Consider the following 20,102-nt stretch of genomic DNA (forward strand, 5'->3'; position numbering starts at 1 on the left):
AAAATAGAGAGTTGAGCAAACACGGACCCCTGGATATCCCAGAGGTGGGATCAGGTGCCTAGGGGGAGTAAGCATCCCCTGTCGACCGGTCACACCCGCCGTGAGGCCTATGTCTTGATCAGATAAACGGAGTTATCCATAGTCAAAATCAGTGTGCCACGAACGATCTAACAATCGGTATGAAACACGTCAGACAGCATTTGACTCTATGAGAGGTTGTATTGGCAAACTAAGTCGTTATAGCGACTATATAATTTGCGAAATATTGACTTTAAACGAGACTGTTGAAACCCTGTACTATCAGCTTGTTTGTCAGTAGCTTTCCTCAATATAAAAACTGACCACACACAGAACAAGCTTTTGCAAATAGAATCAGTTGAGAGATATAAATACCATATGCAGGTAATAATGGAATATTGCTACATAAGTATGGGACGTTCACGATTAAGAAGCTTAAATCATCTGTGTAGTGTGTTAATCTACAGTCGTGGATGTAGTCTGTGTAGAGTGTTGATGTAATTATAGGACGGGTACAGTCGTGGATGTAGTCTGTGTAGAGTGTTGATGTAATTATAGGACGGGTACAGTCGTGGATGTAGTCTGTGTAGAGTGTTGATGTAATTATAGGACGGGTACAGTCGTGGATGTAGCCTGTGTAGAGTGTTGATGTAATTATAGGACAGGTACAGTCGTGGATGTAGCCTGTGTAGAGTGTTGATGTAGTCTGTGTAGAGTGTTGATGTAATTATAGGACGGGTACAGTCGTGGATGTAGCCTGTGTAGAGTGTTGATGTAGTCTATGTTGAGTGTTGATGTAATTATAGGACGGGTAGTCGTGGATGTAGTCTGTGTAGAGTGTTGATGTAATTATAGGACGGATACAGTCGTGGATGTAGTCTGTGTAGTGTTGATGTAATTATAGGACAGGTACAGTCGTGGATGTAGTCTATGTAATGTTGATGTAATTATAAGACAGGTACAGTCGTGGATGTAGTCTGTGTAGTGTTGATGTAATTATAGGACAGGTACAGTGGTGAATGTAGTCTATGTAATGTTGATGTAATTATAGGACGGGTACAGTCGTGGATGTAGCCTGTGTAGAGTGTTGATGTAATTATAGGACAGGTACAGTCGTGGATGTAGTCTGTGTAGAGTGTTGATGTAATTATAGGACGGGTACAGTCGTGGATGTAGTCTGTGTAGTGTTGATCTAATTATAGGACAGGTACAGTCGTGGATGTAGTCTGTGTAGAGTGTTGATGTAATTATAGGACAGGTACAGTCGTGGATGTAGTCTGTGTAGAGTGTTGATGTAATTATAGGACGGGTACAGTCGTGGATGTAGTCTGTGTAGAGTGTTGATGTAATTATAGGACGGGTACAGTCGTGGATGTAGTCTGTGTAGAGTGTTGATGTAATTATAGGACGGGTACAGTCGTGGATGTAGACTGTGTAGAGTGTTGATGTAATTATAGGACGGGTACAGTTGTGGATGTAGCCTGTGTAGAGTGTTGATGTAGTCTGTGTAGAGTGTTGATGTAATTATAGGACGGGTAGTCGTGGATGTAGTCTGTGTAGAGTGTTGATGTAGTCTATGTTGAGTGTTGATGTTATTATAGGACGGGTAGTCGTGGATGTAGTCTGTGTAGAGTGTTGATGTAATTATAGGACGGATACAGTCGTGGATGTAGTCTGTGTAGTGTTGATGTAATTATAGGACGGATACAGTCGTGGATGTAGCCTGTGTAGAGTGTTGATGTAATTATAGGACGGGTACAGTCGTGGATGTAGTCTGTGTAGAGTGTTGATGTAATTATAGGACGGGTAGTCGTGGATGTAGACTGTGTAGAGTGTTGATGTAATTATAGGACGGGTACAGTGGTGGATGTAGTCTATGTAGTGTTGATGTAATTATAGGACAGGTACAGTGGTGGATGTAGTCTGTGTAGAGTGTTGATGTAATTATAGGACAGGTACAGTCGTGGATGTAGTCTGTGTAGAGTGTTGATGTAATTATAGGACGGGTACAGTCGTGGATGTAGTCTGTGTAGAGTGTTGATGTAATTATAGGACAGGTACAGTCGTGGATGTAGTCTGTGTAGAGTGTTGATGTAATTATAGGACGGGTACAGTCGTGGATGTAGTCTGTGTAGAGTGTTGATGTAATTATAGGACAGGTACAGTCGTGGATGTAGTCTGTGTAGAGTGTTGATGTAATTATAGGACGGATACAGTCGTGGATGTAGCCTGTGTAGAGTGTTGATGTAATTATAGGACAGGTACAGTCGTGGATGTAGCCTGTGTAGAGTGTTGATGTAATTATAGGACAGGTACAGTGGTGGATGTAGTCTATGTAGTGTTGATGTAATTATAGGACAGGTACAGTCGTGGATGTAGTCTGTGTAGAGTGTTGATGTAATTATAGGACAGGTACAGTGGTGAATGTAGTCTATGTAATGTTGATGTAATTATAGGACGGGTACAGTCGTGGATGTAGTCTGTGTAGAGTGTTGATGTAATTATAGGACGGGTACAGTCGTGGATGTAGTCTATGTAATGTTGATGTAATTATAGGACGGGTACAGTCGTGGATGTAGTCTGTGTAGAGTGTTGATGTAATTATAAGACAGGTACAGTCGTGGATGTAGACTGTGTAGAGTGTTGATGTAATTATAGGACAGGTACAGTCGTGGATGTAGTCTGTGTAAAGTGTTGATGTAATTATAGGACAGGTACAGTGGTGAATGTAGTCTGTGTAGAGTGTTGATGTAATTATAGGACGGGTACAGTCGTGGATGTAGACTGTGTAGAGTGTTGATGTAATTATAGGACGGGTACAGTTGTGGATGTAGCCTGTGTAGAGTGTTGATGTAGTCTGTGTAGAGTGTTGATGTAATTATAGGACGGGTAGTCGTGGATGTAGTCTGTGTAGAGTGTTGATGTAGTCTATGTTGAGTGTTGATGTTATTATAGGACGGGTAGTCGTGGATGTAGTCTGTGTAGAGTGTTGATGTAATTATAGGACGGATACAGTCGTGGATGTAGTCTGTGTAGTGTTGATGTAATTATAGGACGGATACAGTCGTGGATGTAGCCTGTGTAGAGTGTTGATGTAATTATAGGACAGGTACAGTCGTGGATGTAGACTGTGTAGAGTGTTGATGTAATTATAGGACGGGTACAGTTGTGGATGTAGCCTGTGTAGAGTGTTGATGTAGTCTGTGTAGAGTGTTGATGTAATTATAGGACGGGTAGTCGTGGATGTAGTCTGTGTAGAGTGTTGATGTAGTCTATGTTGAGTGTTGATGTTATTATAGGACGGGTAGTCGTGGATGTAGTCTATGTAATGTTGATGTAATTATAGAACGGGTACAGTCGTGGATGTAGTCTGTGTAGAGTGTTGATGTAATTATAGGACAGGTACAGTCGTGGATGTAGTCTATTTACAGTGTCGATCTAATTATAGGACAGGTACAGTGGTGGATGTAGTCTGTGTAGAGTGTTGATGTAATTATAGGACGGGTACAGTCGTGGATGTGGTCTGTGTAGAGTGTTGATGTAATTATAAGACGGGTACAGTCGTGGATGTAGTCTGTGTAGAGTGTTGATGTAATTATAGGACAGGTACAGTCGTGGATGTAGTCTGTGTAGAGTGTTGATCTAATTATAGGACGGGTAGTCGTGGATGTTGTCTGTGTAGAGTGTTGATCTAATTATAGGACAGGTACAGTCGTGGATGTAGTCTGTGTAGTGTTGATGTAATTATAGGACGGGTACAGTCGTGGATGTAGTCTGTGTAGAGTGTTGATGTAATTATAGGACGGGTACAGTCGTGGATGTAGCCTGTGTAGAGTGTTGATGTAATTATTGGACAGGTACAGTCGTGGATGTAGTCTGTGTAGTGTTGATGTAATTATAGGACGGGTACAGTCGTGGATGTAGTCTGTGTAGAGTGTTGATGTAATTATAGGACAGGTACAGTCGTGGATGTAGTCTGTGTAGAGTATTGATGTAATTATAGGACGGGTACAGTCGTGGATGTAGCCTGTGTAGAGTGTTGATGTAGTCTATGTAATGTTGATGTAATTATAAGACAGGTACAGTCGTGGATGTAGTCTGTGTAGTGTTGATGTAATTATAGAACGGGTACAGTCGTGGATGTAGTCTGTGTAGTGTTGATGTAATTATTGGACAGGTACAGTCGTGGATGTAGTCTGTGTAGTGTTGATGTAATTATAGGACGAGTACAGTCGTGGATGTAGTCTGTGTAGAGTGTTGATGTAATTATAGGACAGGTACAGTGGTGGATGTAGTCTGTGTAGAGTGTTGATGTAATTATAGGACGGGTAGTCGTGGATGTAGTCTGTGTAGAGTGTTGATGTAATTATAGGACGGGTACAGTCGTGGATGTAGTCTGTGTAGAGTGTTGATGTAATTATAGGACAGGTACAGTCGTGGATGTAGTCTGTGTAAAGTGTTGATGTAATTATAGGACAGGTACAGTCGTGGATGTAGTCTGTGTAGAGTGTTGATGTAATTATAGGACGGGTACAGTCGTGGATATAGTCTGTGTAGAGTGTTGATGTAATTATAGGACGGGTACAGTCGTGGATGTAGTCTGTGTAGTGTTGATGTAATTATAGGACGGATACAGTCGTGGATGTAGTCTATGTAGTGTGGATGTAATTATAGGACAGGTACAGACGTGGATGTAGTCTGTGTAGAGTGTTGATGTAATTATAGGACGGGTACAGTCGTGGATGTAGTCTGTGTAGAGTGTTGATGTAATTATAGGACAGGTACAGTGGTGGATGTAGTCTGTGTAGAGTGTTGATGTAATTATAGGACGGGTAGTCGTGGATGTAGTCTGTGTAGAGTGTTGATGTAATTATAGGACGGGTACAGTCGTGGATGTAGTCTGTGTAGAGTGTTGATGTAATTATAGGACAGGTACAGTCGTGGATGTAGTCTGTGTAAAGTGTTGATGTAATTATAGGACAGGTACAGTGGTGGATGTAGTCTGTGTAGAGTGGTGATCTAATTATAGGACGGATACAGTCGTGGATGTAGTCTGTGTAGGGTGTTGATTTAATTATAGGACAGGTACAGACGTGGATGTAGTCTGTGTAGTGTTGATTTAATTATAAGACAGGTACAGTCGTGGATGTAGTCTGTGTAGAGTGTTGATGTAATTATAGGACGGGTACAGTCGTGGATATAGTCTGTGTAGAGTGTTGATGTAATTATAGGACGGGTACAGTCGTGGATGTAGTCTGTGTAGTGTTGATGTAATTATAGGACGGATACAGTCGTGGATGTAGTCTATGTAGTGTGGATGTAATTATAGGACAGGTACAGACGTGGATGTAGTCTGTGTAGAGTGTTGATGTAATTATAGGACGGGTACAGTCGTGGATGTAGTCTGTGTAGAGTGTTGATGTAATTATAGGACAGGTACAGTGGTGGATGTAGTCTGTGTAGAGTGTTGATCTAATTATAGGACGGATACAGTCGTGGATGTAGTCTGTGTAGAGTGTTGATGTAATTATAGGACAGGTACAGTCGTGGATGTAGTCTGTGTAGAATGTTGATGTAATTATAGGACAGGTACAGGCGTGGATGTAGTCTGTGTAAAGTGTTGATGTAATTATAGGACAGGTACAGACGTGGATGTAGTCTGTGTAGTGTTGATTTAATTATAGGACAGGTACAGTGGTGGATGTAGTCTGTGTAGAGTGTTGATCTAATTATAGGACGGGTAGTCGTGGATGTTGTCTGTGTAGAGTGTTGATGTAATTATAGGACGGGTACAGTCGTGGATGTAGTCTGTGTAGAGTGTTGATGTAATTATAGGACGGGTACAGTCGTGGATGTAGTCTGTGTAGAGTGTTGATGCAATTATAGGACGGATACAGTCGTGGATGTACCGGTAGTCTATGTGTAGTGTTGATGTAATTATAGGACAGGTACAGTGGTGGATGTAGTCTGTGTAGAGTGTTGATGTAATTATAGGACGGGTACAGTCGTGGATGTAGTCTGTGTAGTGTTGATGTAATTATAGGACAGGTACAGTCGTGGATGTAGTCTGTGTAGAGTGTTGATGTAATTATAGGACGGGTAGTCGTGGATGTAGTCTGTGTAGAGTGTTGGACTATCGACGAGGTTTTATCTATCAACAATATCGGTATATCCCTGTGAACTCAAATTAAAAGACAACACAGGGTCTTCCACATATTATGTTTTTATATTTGGATGTTAATATATACTTTAAAGCTACAGCATACGTATTAATAATCTAGATTCTATCTAGGGATTGCGGCTACGGGGTGTGTCACTTTATGAGGCAGGGGGTCTGGGGGCCGCCTTGAGGCGCCCAGTGGGTCCAGGGCGAAACCTTGGTTGGGGCCCAGGTGGCGAAGCCCCCGCAAGCTTCGGGATTTTACAGATTTTATAAGGCTTGATATATGCCTGCTATTTAGTCATTTGTACTATTTTCTATCATTTTTAATAGGGCGAAATTAATAAAATGACGCAAATTTTAAGAGTTTTTGGAAAAAAAATAAGTTTTTTCCTATAAAGTGATTCAAAAAAAGATTTTGTCATTTATTTCTCCGGGAGTGGAAGACATTATTGCTTGTTTTATCTTTTAGTACATTGTTTTAAACAAGATACCTCGATTTACTTTAAATTTGAAAATTTTAGGGGGGGGGGGGGGCGGCTGCGCCTTCCTCTTTAAATCCGCCACTGCTATCATTTCCAAACAATCATGGTTAATGCGTCTATAATGACAATATATATTAACCTATACGACGTAAACTATTTAATTCATCCCAGATGAAAGAATAATTCGAAATAGAGCCGAGCAATCCTGGGGGAGAAATAGCACGTGGTATACTAATTCGACAGTCACGTGATCAGCACTCGGATCGTTTCGGAAGTTTAAAAAACAGGCTTTGTTTTGAAAACTATTTTCATTCATATCTCTACAACCTTTTTTGTATGCGTATTTAATAGTTTTTTGTTTCATCTTATTTATAGAATGTCGTAATATTGATCTTGAATCTATGATAAAAATGGAGCGACCGGGATGACCTAAGCTTTTCCATCATCAGCTTGCCATATTAATGCTGCAATACCAGTATTCCATTATCACCAGCATATGGTGTTTATGTCTCTCAACTAATTCAATGATAGCATGTACTGTGTATGATGAATTTTTAAGCTGAATAATTTGATGTGCATACATGTATTTTTTACAACGCCCTTGTCTGTCGTGAGCGTTTCTAGAAATGCAGTAAGAGCAGGCAGAGGCCATTATACGATGACATGTAGTAACACGTACTGTAATCTTCCACTATAGGAACTCCTTTTAAAGTTTCCATCTGACTGCATAGTATATTGCCTGCAAAGAATATCAGAGGTCCGAAACCGTACAGTATATTGCCAGCACTACAGAGTCTTCCACATATGTTTCACATTTGGATGTTGTATTGAACATAGACGTTAAAGGTACATACGTACTAATACTGTGGATTCATTTTAATTCGTGGGGGCCAATGTTCATAGGTAAGCAAAATTTTGCTGGTTCGTGGGGACGTAATTTTGTGGATAAGCGATATGATATCATTAGGAGCGATAACTCTACTTGATTTTAAAAAAATGTTCGAGGACCTGTAAATTCGTGGGTTGGAGTGACCCGCGAAATCTACGAACATCAATCCCCCACGAACAATGATGATTCCACAGTAATAAAGTTTCGTTCGTTACCAAACTAACATGATTAATGTTAAAGAATGATGTCTGAAACTTAGAAGATGTTTAAAACAAAGGACTGAACACAATAACATTAATGTTTTATACAATATCTGCAAAACGTAAACTATGTACAAAGAAATCTCAGTCCCCCACTTTACAGAAACTCATTTTCTACTAAAACGCTGTGCTTAAAATTTAGTAAAATCTATTGATTTGATGCCCCCTCCCCCCATTTCATCAGCATAGCAATTTACTTGAGTATGCAAGCGTTAAGGTCCAATTTCCTAAACGCTTTTTGTACATTCAAAGTTTAATTCTTGTAAAAATGAAGTCATGCCCAAGGATCATTCACATAATTCCGCCCACTTCCCGTGTCCTCCGATGACGAAATCAGTTTCTTGATCCACAGAGCGGTCGGCAGAGCCTGACATCCGAGATAATCTTGTTTAAGCTCCTTAGCTGTGAAAGGAGGGTACACATTACACGGGGATCCAAATATCGTCGTCCGCACCCCGCCCCTCTCGCCTTCCTTCACTTCCGGTATGGAATGTTTTATTGCATTCTTGCTATGCTGTAATATAGAATAAAACAGAACGAAATGAATCGTAAATTTGGGGTGTCGTTGTGATAAATATGATTGTACATGAATACATCCTGTCCAAATCAATCTAAGAAATCATGACCACGTGATTGAATATGAATCTTGCATATTCTATCAGTAAATGAGTTCGCCGCATTTATTACATATTCTTGATAGGTTCACTGTTAATACTTGCAGAGTGCATACATATGCGAGCATGTAGTAAAAAGCATTTTCTTCACATTTTCGTTTGAATGATCCAAAACTTCCCAAATTTTATACTTAATCAGGATGTTTATTTCAGTTTTGAGAACTGCATGCTGTTTTAACACGTGACTCCCCGTGTTGCTCACCCGTTGAAATAGTATAAGAGAAGTGCACCGGTCGAGTTAAGCAAGAAAATCTTTGTCGTTCTAAACGTCACAGTTTGTGTGTACACTGATACAGTAAACAGGCTACGTGAAAGAAACATGGCGGACGGTATGAAATATGTGCGCATTTAAGAATTCTTGTCAGCTTTAATGTATACCGGTGTCACGAGTGATGCAGCGATAAATATATATAGCCTGTACCTTCACTTAACACCATCTGCACATGCGCGAGTTTTGATTTATATCCTGTACCTACACCTTATACCATCTGCACATGCGAGAGTTTTGATTTATATCCCATCACTGCCACACGTGTAGAATATATATACCGACTGTCTAGAATTTGTTAAACTAGTAATATAGCATATATACAAATGCGAATTTGAAAATACAAGTCATGTTGATTGTAGATTGTTAGAGGCATGTGATAAGTTGAGAAACATCACAAAACAATATAGAGGTTGGTACTGCATGCTCGGTAATGATCATCCCGTGGGGACCCGGGTTAGAACAGGTCCTCACTCCTCAGTACCACTTGTTTGTCGTAAGACGCGACTAAATGGGGCGGTCTTTCGGATGAAACCGCAAAAAACCGAGGCCCCGTGTCACAGCAGGTGTGGCACGATAAAGATCCCTCCCTACTTAAAGGCCGCAAGTGCTGAGCATAGGCCTAAATGTTGCAGCCCTTCACCGGCAGTGCTGACGTCTGCATATGAGTGAAACATTCTCGAGTGGGACATTAAACAATATACAATCAATCTATCAATAATGAACCGGGGTCAGAAATAAAATGACGTCACTCCACATCAATCGTGGGTTGTTTGTCACTCATATTGAGACGTCACCAGCTGTACGAGAAGTGCCACAAATTTAGACCTATACTTGACGCTCAGGGCCGTAGCAGTGAGGGTTCTTGAACGTGCTAACGCCTGTCGTGGCATAGGGCTTCGTCTTTAAGGTCCCGTAATTCTCACTTCTAAATGCCGAGCGTTTGGCGAATGCGCCATCAACACCTATGTTTGTCTTAAATGTGACGCGGCCCTGGTATGACATGGCAAGGGCGTGACTCGAACTCACGACCTCCCGATTACGGAATAGTATAACATGGACAAAAGAATTAAAAAACAAAATTGCTGATTCATTTGCAACCAACTTATTTATAGGGGCAATTCCTGCTACTATGTGTTTAGTGGTTTGCTTTTAAAGTCAAAGAGCCAATTTCATATATTTGCTTGAGGCTATCTTGCTTGCACATAGTTTGTCTGATATTGAAAACAAATCCCATTATCTTTTAATCTTTGCCATCTGCTCCAAGGCCACGAAATCCACATTTTTTTTGTCTCACCATAACAGTTAGATGGAATTTTCGTAAAAGAATTAAAACAATACAATGAAAAGATGGACATTAGTAAGTCGTAATAAATCACATGTGTATTGTACGTAAACTAAACTTCAGCTGTGGTGGGTAGCATTGTATCAGCCGACAGACTTTGATCAGAAGAAAACTCGCGTGAACTTTTTGGTGAATTAAAAGTGGAAACGAGATACTTCTGATTTACGGTAACATTGTTACATAAACCCTGTAAATTAAATTTGCTTTGATTACTCATATTATCTTCATTGAACTGATGACATCACGGACGTAACAATACTCTTTTAACATTCATTCATCTGAATTCCTGGTAACGCCTAAACCTCTTCTTGATCTAACAAATTGCGAATTAATGGGATTTCTTAAAATTGCAATCTCAGATGGCCGTTCGTCATCAATATCTAAACAACAAGTACACATATCAATCACATTCAATCGTTCGTGATCGGGAATTTTACAAGACCTCCAACGAATTGTAATCAGTATATCTGCGATTTTTGCCTGTGTTTAATTCACGTGACGTGTTCTTTTCAATCTTTCTTTATCGGATAAAACATTCAACAGATGTAGATGCGATTGGTATTAAAAGAACAACCACCGGATGTTTTCTATCGAATCATGAAAACATATATATATCTGGTGAGCTGAGTTTTGGCGTATAAACTGTATATAATTTTACAGCTTTGAATGTTCGTTGAAATAGGAAATTCAGATTCTTATATATTTTGATGGGAAACGGAGTAAAAGTTGGATAGAATTTCAATTTTTAAAAACACTAAAATTTTAAAATTTCGACATCACGTGTTCCTTAAAGTGTCGTTCTATGCCCCTCCCCCGGGTTCCTGTCGTTCTATGCCCCTCCTCTGGGTCGCCTTGCTCCTACAGATCCGGGGCAAGAATATAATAAAAAAGTTCCTCTTTCTAGCTCCAACCAGGTTCCGTGGGCTTAAAAAAAACTTTATCAACTTAACTTTACTTAGAAATAGTTCTATTTATCAACTTAACTTTACTTAGGGACATTTCTATTCATTAACTTTACTTTACTTAGAGACAGTTCTACTTATTAACTTTACTTAGAGACACCTCTATTTATCAACTTAACTTTTCTTAGGTACATTTCTATTTATCAACTTAACTTTACTTAGAGACAGTTTGTATGAACTATAGGAGCTAGCATACTATATCTATGCAGTGCTACATATTGGACTTGGACCTACACAGAGAGTTTGTACTGAACATAGTGAGCAGGGGGCATGTACACAGAGAGTTTGTACTGTACATAGTGAGCAGGGGGCATGTACACAGAGAGTTTGTACTGTACATAGTGAGCAGGGGGCATGTACACAGAGAGTTTGTACTGTACATAGTGAGCAGGGGGCATGTACACAGAGACTTCGTACTGTACATAGTGAGCAGGGGGCATGTACACAAAGAGTTTGTACTGTACATAGTGAGCAGGGGGGCATGTACACAGAGAGTTTGTACTGTACATAGTGAGCAAGGGGGCATGTACACAGAGAGTTTGTACTGTACATAGTGAGCAGGGGGGCATGTATACAGAGAGTTTGTACTGTACATAGTGAGCAGGGGGGCATGTACACAGAGATTTTGTACTGTACATAATGTACACAGAGACTTCGTTTTGTACATAGTGAGCAGGGGGGCATGTACACAGAGAGTTTGCACTGTACATAGTGTACACAGAGACTTCGTACTGTACATAGTGAGCAGGGGGAAATGGAGATATATATAGATGTATAAATTTAAACAGACCATGTACATAAAATGTGCACGAGTTTACTGTTCTGCATTTCAGACATTTTGATGGTATAGATGGCAGCGACGTATAAATTTCAGCAACGGAATTCAAATATGGGAGGATTCAGAGATACCGTGTTTGGTTTTAGCATTCACAATTTTGCTCGTATGGATCCGTCCGCAAAATATTATTCTGATTTTAGAAATACTGTATTGAAAGTGTGGATGAAATTAAGATCCTGCTTTCCTGTGATTGACAGGGTCGCATTAAACAGTTTCTGGCTTTATTACAGATCTACTTTATACGGACTTGGACCCGAGTCCATTAGGTTCGTTCGCCCTAACCACAGGGCTAAGTCTGGTAACCATTACTTTGGACCAAAGCGGACTTAGTCGAAAAATGATGGAAAATAAATTATGTGACATTCTTTGCGTAGATGCATGTTTTTTTAAAAGAGATACATTGTATATAATAATCAACAAGCAGATCACTTTGCACAATAGCATGAAATTTGATTTCTTAAGAGACCAATGTATATAGGGTCTGTAATTCAGACTCGCGTTTGTTCAAATGATGACCCTCTTAGATCTGGATTGGACAGTGATTTCAAAATTTTACCATTGTGTTTTATATCGGGAAATATCTTTGAAAATCTCAGAAAGGTAAATGTTAGATAATGAATTTCATATGAAAGCTTCCTTATATAATACAGTATTACGTTCTTAAATTATTCGTATATATAGTGTTGGTTATATTCTAGATGATTTTCTTAACAACAGAAACTTCTGAATATAAACACATGTTAAAAGATATTTAAAAATATCTTTAGTAATCCACATGCTCGCTTCTTGATTTTCAGGGGATCATTAGTGTTGTTGTTTTTCCTTTACAATATTTCGCATGACCTCAAATGAGCACGCATACGGTAGCTTAATTAATGACACGAATAAACAATCAAAATATTGGTGTAAAGCCACACACTATAAAATTTTAATGTAAATTCTAAATGGAGAATCCTGTACTTGTAGTATTTTTGCGCAGCTGTCCTACAGAGTTACATGCATTGCCTATTGTTCCTCGGTTCATACAGTTCGCTCGGATTCATGTCTTAAATTCTTATTGCGCCACAAATCTAGAAAAAAAGGGGGGGGGGTTCGCTCTACACTCATTCATTTACCTCATGAATGTCCCAGGTGCACATGAGCGTGTGGTTAGATCTAGTCCAGAGAAGCGAATATTCGCCATCATAAGCGTATTCATTATTGGCTCCGCTGGCGAAAACAATGACGTTGCGATGACGTTTGGAGTTCTTAAATGCGTCTGCAATGTTGCCTGAAAAACTTTGATCGACTATCAGATGGACGTACTCAGCAGCACACAACGCCAGATCCTCCTTCAGCTCTCTCATTGTGTATTCCTCGGACTTGTCCGCCTAAAACAAAAACATTAACAACTGCGATTTTAGATCTATAAACAATACTGTGGCCCTTTTCACAATCTTACGATTAAGATGAAAATTTTAAAACGCTGTAATTCTTCTCTAATTCTTCACTCATATATTTTTTAATGAGTAAAAACAAAGTTTATACATAGGTGATGAAACTGGCATTTTTACTTGCGGTATAATTGCACTCAGTTGAGTACATGTATAAGGCAGAAACCACTTTGTTTTTTATCTTGCCACTGTTCCAGTCTGAGTATCTAATCATTTGGTTCGGGGGAAACGATTTGTGTCTATTGGTATTATCTGGTGCTGATGGAAATTTCAATACTTTTGGGTATTTTCTGATACTCAATAATTGTTTGATGGAATTACCGATTAAAACATGGTCTCTATGGCGTACATGTCCAGGATTCTGCATAAATAATCAGAGAGTGTTTCATCAATATTATCACCTTTGGTCTGTGTGAATTTCGGATAGACAACCCAATTCGGAAAAGACGTAATTAATTAACAACTTTTGCTTGTCATCCTGTCTTTAAGAACATGGGCGGTATTTATTTAAAGCATCTACCCATTATACGCAAGAACCAGTGACGGCAGAAATATTGCTATCCATGGCCGACAGACATGCCTAGTAAGGGCAAAACTCGGGGGCCTTTAAGACTTGTAATGATCTGATATCTGTTATATCATTGATTGCTCATAATATCTTGTTTAACGTCTCTCTCGAGAATGTTTCACTCATATGGAGACGTCACCAAGACCGGTGAAGGGCTTCAAATTTAGGCCTATCCTCGGCACTTACGGCCATTGAGCAGTGAGGGTTCTTTAGCGTGCCACACCTACTGTGACGGGACATCCGTTTATAAGGTCATCTCCTGATGCCGAGCGTTTTGGCGATGGAACTGTGACTATCTGTTTTAACAACTTGGGTCTGTCGCGGCCGGGATTCGAACCCCGGCCTTCCGCATGTAGGGTGAACGCTCTACCTCTAGGCCACCGCGACGGTTGATATATTCTATACAAACACTTCTATACAAACACAGGTCTATCACTGATACTTTCAGAAGTCCTGTTACAGGGCGGCAGGTGCCCTGTCTCTCCCCTGGGATCTCGTTTTGATGAAAATATTTCAGGTTGCTTGTATATTAATTTCAAAAAGATGGAGACTTAAGAAGGTCTTAATGATTGTTCCTAATATACTGGTCCAGTGAAGTGAACAGTTCATACCATACAAAACCTGACCATGACTCTATAAGAAAAAGTCACTTGCCCTGCAGCCTAGTGTTCTAAAAATACACATCATGAAAGGTGAAGATAACGAACAGTGATCAATCTCATAGTTCATATAAGCAATACAAAACAGAGAGTTTGGCAAACACAAACCCTTGGACAAACCAAAGGTGGGATCAGGTGCCTAGGAGGAGTAAGCATCCCCTGTCGACTGGTCACATCAGCGGTGAGCCCTATGTTTTGATCAGGTAAACGGAGTTATCCGTAGTGAAACTCAATGTGCCAAGAACGGTCTAACAATCGGTATGAAACACTTCACACAGCATTTAACCCAAAGATAGGTTGTATTGACGAACTAGATTGTTGTAACGACCATAGAATTTGCGAAATGCTGACTTTAAACGAAACCGTTCAAACTCCTGTAAAATCAAGTTGTTTGTCAGATGCCTACCCCGTTTTAAAAATTGATCATTCGCAGAACAAGATCTTGCATATCGAATCAGTTGAAAGATATATAAACACCATATACAGGTGATAATGGAATATTGCGACATAAATATGGGAAATTCACGATGGAGAAGCTGCAATCATCCCGTTTGTCATAAAGTTGAGTTGTTGGTTTGCCCTTAATTTTCATTTTTAAGAAAGTATATAAGTACGAAACAGATGTTGAGGACTCTGTGGTGTCTTTATTTCGAGTCCACATGGATATATGGAATCGACATATGAATGAAAATGACTGTTGTTAATAGATAAAACGATAAAACATCGTCAATATACGAATCTATCTCAATTCTAAATGTCGTGTTAAAGGCCACAGCAAGAAATTTTTTCTTCTCACGTAGAGGCTTTTGAATAAACTCTTGCTTCATAAGAATATAAAAACAGATCAGCTAGGAAAGGAGCACGATTCCTACCAATGGGAATTCCAACAAACTGTTGGAAGACATGACCACCAAAGATTAATCATCTGAATATTTTATCATAACACTGTTTGATAATTCAAATATTCTAAATTTTCCCCTGGGTGTCCGGGTTTGAATAAGTCCTCAGTACCCCTTGCTTATCGTAAGAGGCGACTAATTGAAGCGGTTCTTCGAATGAGACCGCAAAAACTAAGGCCCCGTGTCAAAGTGGCACGATAAAGATCTGTCCCTTCTCAAAGGCCATAAGGGCCGAGCATAGGACTAAATTTTGCGGACCTTCAACTGCAATGGTGACGTCTCTAATATTCTCGAGAGGGACGTTAAACAATAAACAACCAATCACTCCAAATTTTCACACGTTGAATAATTTAAGCTAAAGACATGTAAAAAATTATATCCATTGAAAAAACGTATTATTGTCAACAGCAAATAAAAATCGTATCGAATCAAAGGAATTGTAAGCATGGAGACCAAAGTGGAATGAATTTCATTTACACATTCGTTCTTTGTTAACTTACAAGTCCGTCGTAATTGACGTCCCAAAGAAGGCTTGTGCCGTCATTTTTTGCTGGACTGTTGAGATATATAACCAAGGAATTCACGCAGTGTGGGACTCGACAGAGCTTTTGTAGGTGGTATCGAAAAGCATACTTCATGGCGGCTGGATGTACCTGATGCGCATGATCACCGGGAACTACAGAAGAATAAAAGAAAACTTGTTTTCTATAAGATAAAAACAATCATTACAATACATACAAAATATAGACTGTGATACAAAACAGAAAACTGATTCTCTTATTGAATTTTCCATATCACACCCTAAATCAACCCGAGTCTAGAGTATCAGCACAATGTTAAAAGGTCAGATGGTTTTGGCGGAGAGTTGTGTGATATCAGTTGGTGTAGAGTTAACACAAGGTGTGATATTGGTGGAGAGTTAACACAAGTGTGATATTGGTGGAGAGTTAATAGAAGGTGTGATATTGGTAAAGAGTTAACACAAGGTGTGATATTGGTGGAGAGTTAATAGAAGGTGTGATATTGGTAAAGAGTTAACACAAGGTGTGATATTGGTGGAGAGTTAATAGAAGGTGTGATATTGGTGGAGAGTTAACACAAGGTGTGATATTGGTGGAGAGTTAACACAATGTGTGATATTGGTGGAGAGTTAATAGAAGGTGTGCTATTGGTGAAGGGGTGGTATGAGATGTGAAATTGGTGTAGAAATTATAGATTTGCGTTGGAATAGGTCATCATTACCCCTTGCTTGTCGTAAGAGGCGATTAAATGGGGCGGACCTTCGGATGAGACCGCAAAAACCAAAGCCCCGTGTCGCAGTAGGTGTGGCACGATAAAGATCCCTTTATCCTCAAAGGTAGAAAGCGCCAGCATAGACCTAAATTTTGCAGCCTTTCACCAACAATGGAAACGTCTTCATATGGTTGAAAGATTCTCGAGAGCGACGTTGAACAATACACAAGCAACCAACCAATCTTGACCAATGCTTGCATGCGTGTCTGATCAGTGTTAAAACAAACGTCTGGATTAAGAAAGGGTTGCTATATTGAGTACCATGTATTCCATCGTTGCACGTGTAAATTGTCATAATAACATACAATTATTTACATACCCATCACTTCAATTCATGAAAACATTGGAAGCATATCATAATTTCGGCATAATTAGTTAGTATGTGCGTATCATATACTTAGCTATATGAATCTCTTTCATATCCACACACGATACAATCAAACTAGGAAATTATTCTCGTGTTGCAATGCATCTCCATCAATGCATCACTATAAGTATCGTTAGTGAAAGAGATTATTGTTTTAACCCCAGTGCCCAGGAATTATACAGTATTGTGTTTTTTAGCTTACAGTCGCCATCTTTCTAAGCCCCCCCAAAAGGGCAAGGACAATAAAATTATCAATATTTGTTCCCTACCCAAAGCATATTACAGAGCAAATTTGGTTAAAACTGGTCATGCCATTTCTGAGCAGCATGTTGAAGCTTAAACGCCAGATGGGCGCTGATTGTAGTGGATTGATTGACTCTCGTGATCTAAAACTTACGTAATCAATTCAAACTCAATGCCAAATTTTTCAAGTATACAGAACATAACTACTAAAACAGTGCACACATCAGATGAAAAACGACGTTTTTCTCCTCGCAGAATGTGATAAGGATGCTAGTTGAATTTAAACTTCTTTTTAGAATTTTAACAAAATTTAAGTTCTTACAAAGAAATTCGTTGTGCATGCTTTTTTTTTTTTTTTTCAATGGATGAAAGGTAAAAATAACGAACAGTGATCCATCTCATAGCACCCACAAGGAATACAAAATAAAGAGTTGGGTAAACACCGACCTCTGGATATACCAGAGAGATTAGGTGCCTAGGAGGAGTAAGCATCCCCTGTCGACCGATCACACCCGCCGTGAGCCCCATGTCTTGATCAGATAAACGGAGTAATCCGTAATCAAAATCAGTGAGTCAAGAACGGCCTAACAATTGGTATGAAACACGTCAGACAGCATTTGATCCAATGATAGATTGTATTGGCGAACTAGATGATTCATTATTTGACAGAGTGTTTTTTTTTATTTTATAAAGATTGTTGTATATTACTTGGAGTGCTGGACCCAGTTACATGTAGGTTAGAAAAATATAACTGACAGTTAACTTTGACGAATCCCCTGAGTATTTCCCACTTACTGTTTAAATTTGTTGCTCCGTTGGCGTAGAAAATCTTAATATTTCGCTTTCTGAAGCCATTGCTCCGCAGCATGACGTAGAAGTTCGCTAGATTCCGTTTAAATCCGACATTGCTTGTTTCTCGGTTCCAGCCCCCAGACAGCAGCAGCGCTTGGTCACATATTTCAAACACTCTGCAACTTGTATGTACTGTTTCGTGAGTTGTAGAACACCTTTTTGTGTTATCACGGATTGGGTTACATATCAATTTTTTCGTTTCATTCACTGGTCTGAGTTCAGGGCATTTTCTGAAACCCTTTATTCCTTTCCAGCATTTTAGATAGTTATATTTTTCATTTTTGATCTTTCCTTTAGATGTCTTCAGTATATGAACAACCGGAAGGAAGTTGATCTCACAGCGCCGCGCCCAGTGTTTCCGTTTACTGTTCCTCCTAATGGCATTTTTGCATCTCTTTTTCAAAGCAAATGTCAAACAATCGCCCGTTGCATCTGCATAAAAAATAATATTTAAGTGCTAGTATGTTTTAACCAGTATTTCATGTATTCATTATGCTCTAGGGATGACAAGCCAATGCAGTCAATACAATCTGATATTTAAATATATCTTCACAATGACTGATTGGAGAAGATAATTGGTTTGAGCGTTTGCTATTCTCCTAATGAAAACTGAAGATAACGAACAAGAAAAATGTGAAGATAACGAACAAGAAAAATGTGAAGATAACGAACAAGAAAAACTGTGAAGATAACGAACATGAAAAATGTGAAGATAACGAACAAGAAAAACTGTGAAGATAACGAACATGAAAAATGTGAAGATAAATGAGTTTCCGGATGATACCTCATAACGGTTGTTTTTCCGCAGAAGTAAACTATACAAATAATTGTCGTAATAGCGGAATTTATTTCGTCGGACATGGTGTTACACACTATAAACAATTGATTAGCAACGTAGTGTAAGTTACTTATCTGAAAAACGTTTTACTGACATCATAAACAACTGACATTAAGGATGTATGCTACACCAGAGAAATTTGATATTGATGAAAAGTGGATGATATGTACAACAATATTTTAAAACTGATAAATTGATAAAAAGCAACTGTTATACAGAGTTGTCATTCTTGCGAAAATCTTCGTATAAAGTTTGGGAGCATTTCACGAAACAAAATACTGTTTGAGAAGTAGTCAGGAAACATCACATGAATGACCCCCATCCCCACTTTCAGGGTCAGATGAGGGTCACGTGTCTAACAGGATATTTTGGTTTCTGGATGATAAGAGCTATCTATAAATCTTCACACGAAGGGTATCCATGAATCATGGACGTTATGTTTACAACCAGTCGCGGTAGCTCAGTGGTAGAGCGTTTGCTTCGTGAATACTAGCCCTGCTCATGGGTAGTGATTGCTCCTTCGTAAAACGCCCCATCGTGTAGTAGTGAGAATCGCGAGTCTTTCTGATATGACCTTAAAAAGGGGAGGTCCCAGTGTCACGGTAAAGAGCGCTAAGCATGGGTCTAATTTTGTGGTACTTCAGTTACAGCTGGTGACGTCTCACGATGGGACGCAGGACACACAAGAATCAGACTTGATGTTGACCGTGTCCCCAAGACGCTCACCAACACCGCATCTCTCTCAACTCCATCATGTTGATTAGTTCGTGTCGTGCCCAGTAAGGGTTGAGAAAATCAAAGGGAGAATACTCGTTTATTCTAAATTTTATCCCCCGTTGACTTAGAAATGCTTCGTGTGAAGTTTTAATTTTTCTCGAGAAAATGAAAGCATTGATACACTATAGTATGCGCCAGACAGAATGAAGTCGGAAAAAATCGATTAGAAAAGCTCGTTTAAGTCTTCGGTTTTCAAAATCCTCTGTTGCGATTGTGGATATCAGAAAATAAATGTTGGATATAGGCATTCGGAAAATGAAGATAAACAATTAGG

General features: G+C 39.3%; 1 protein-coding gene across 1 annotated transcript in view; it reads right to left on the reverse strand.

The window, feature by feature from the left end:
• Positions 1–7,840: 7,840 nt before the first annotated feature.
• The window catches only part of LOC125666573 (uncharacterized), a 29,259-nt gene continuing 16,997 nt past the window's right edge, over positions 7,841–20,102 (reverse strand). Inside the window, exons 2-5 of the mRNA XM_048899751.2 lie at positions 18,157–18,645; positions 15,959–16,134; positions 13,015–13,269; positions 7,841–8,326 (exon numbers count right to left, since the gene is read on the reverse strand). Of these exons, the coding sequence (XP_048755708.2) occupies positions 8,087–8,326; positions 13,015–13,269; positions 15,959–16,134; positions 18,157–18,645 (1,160 nt within the window). The 3' untranslated portion in view covers positions 7,841–8,086. The remainder of the gene's footprint in view (positions 8,327–13,014; positions 13,270–15,958; positions 16,135–18,156; positions 18,646–20,102) is intronic.

The sequence above is a fragment of the Ostrea edulis genome, chromosome 10 (genome assembly GCF_947568905.1).
Source record: "Ostrea edulis chromosome 10, xbOstEdul1.1, whole genome shotgun sequence".
Taxonomy (NCBI): domain Eukaryota; kingdom Metazoa; phylum Mollusca; class Bivalvia; order Ostreida; family Ostreidae; genus Ostrea; species Ostrea edulis.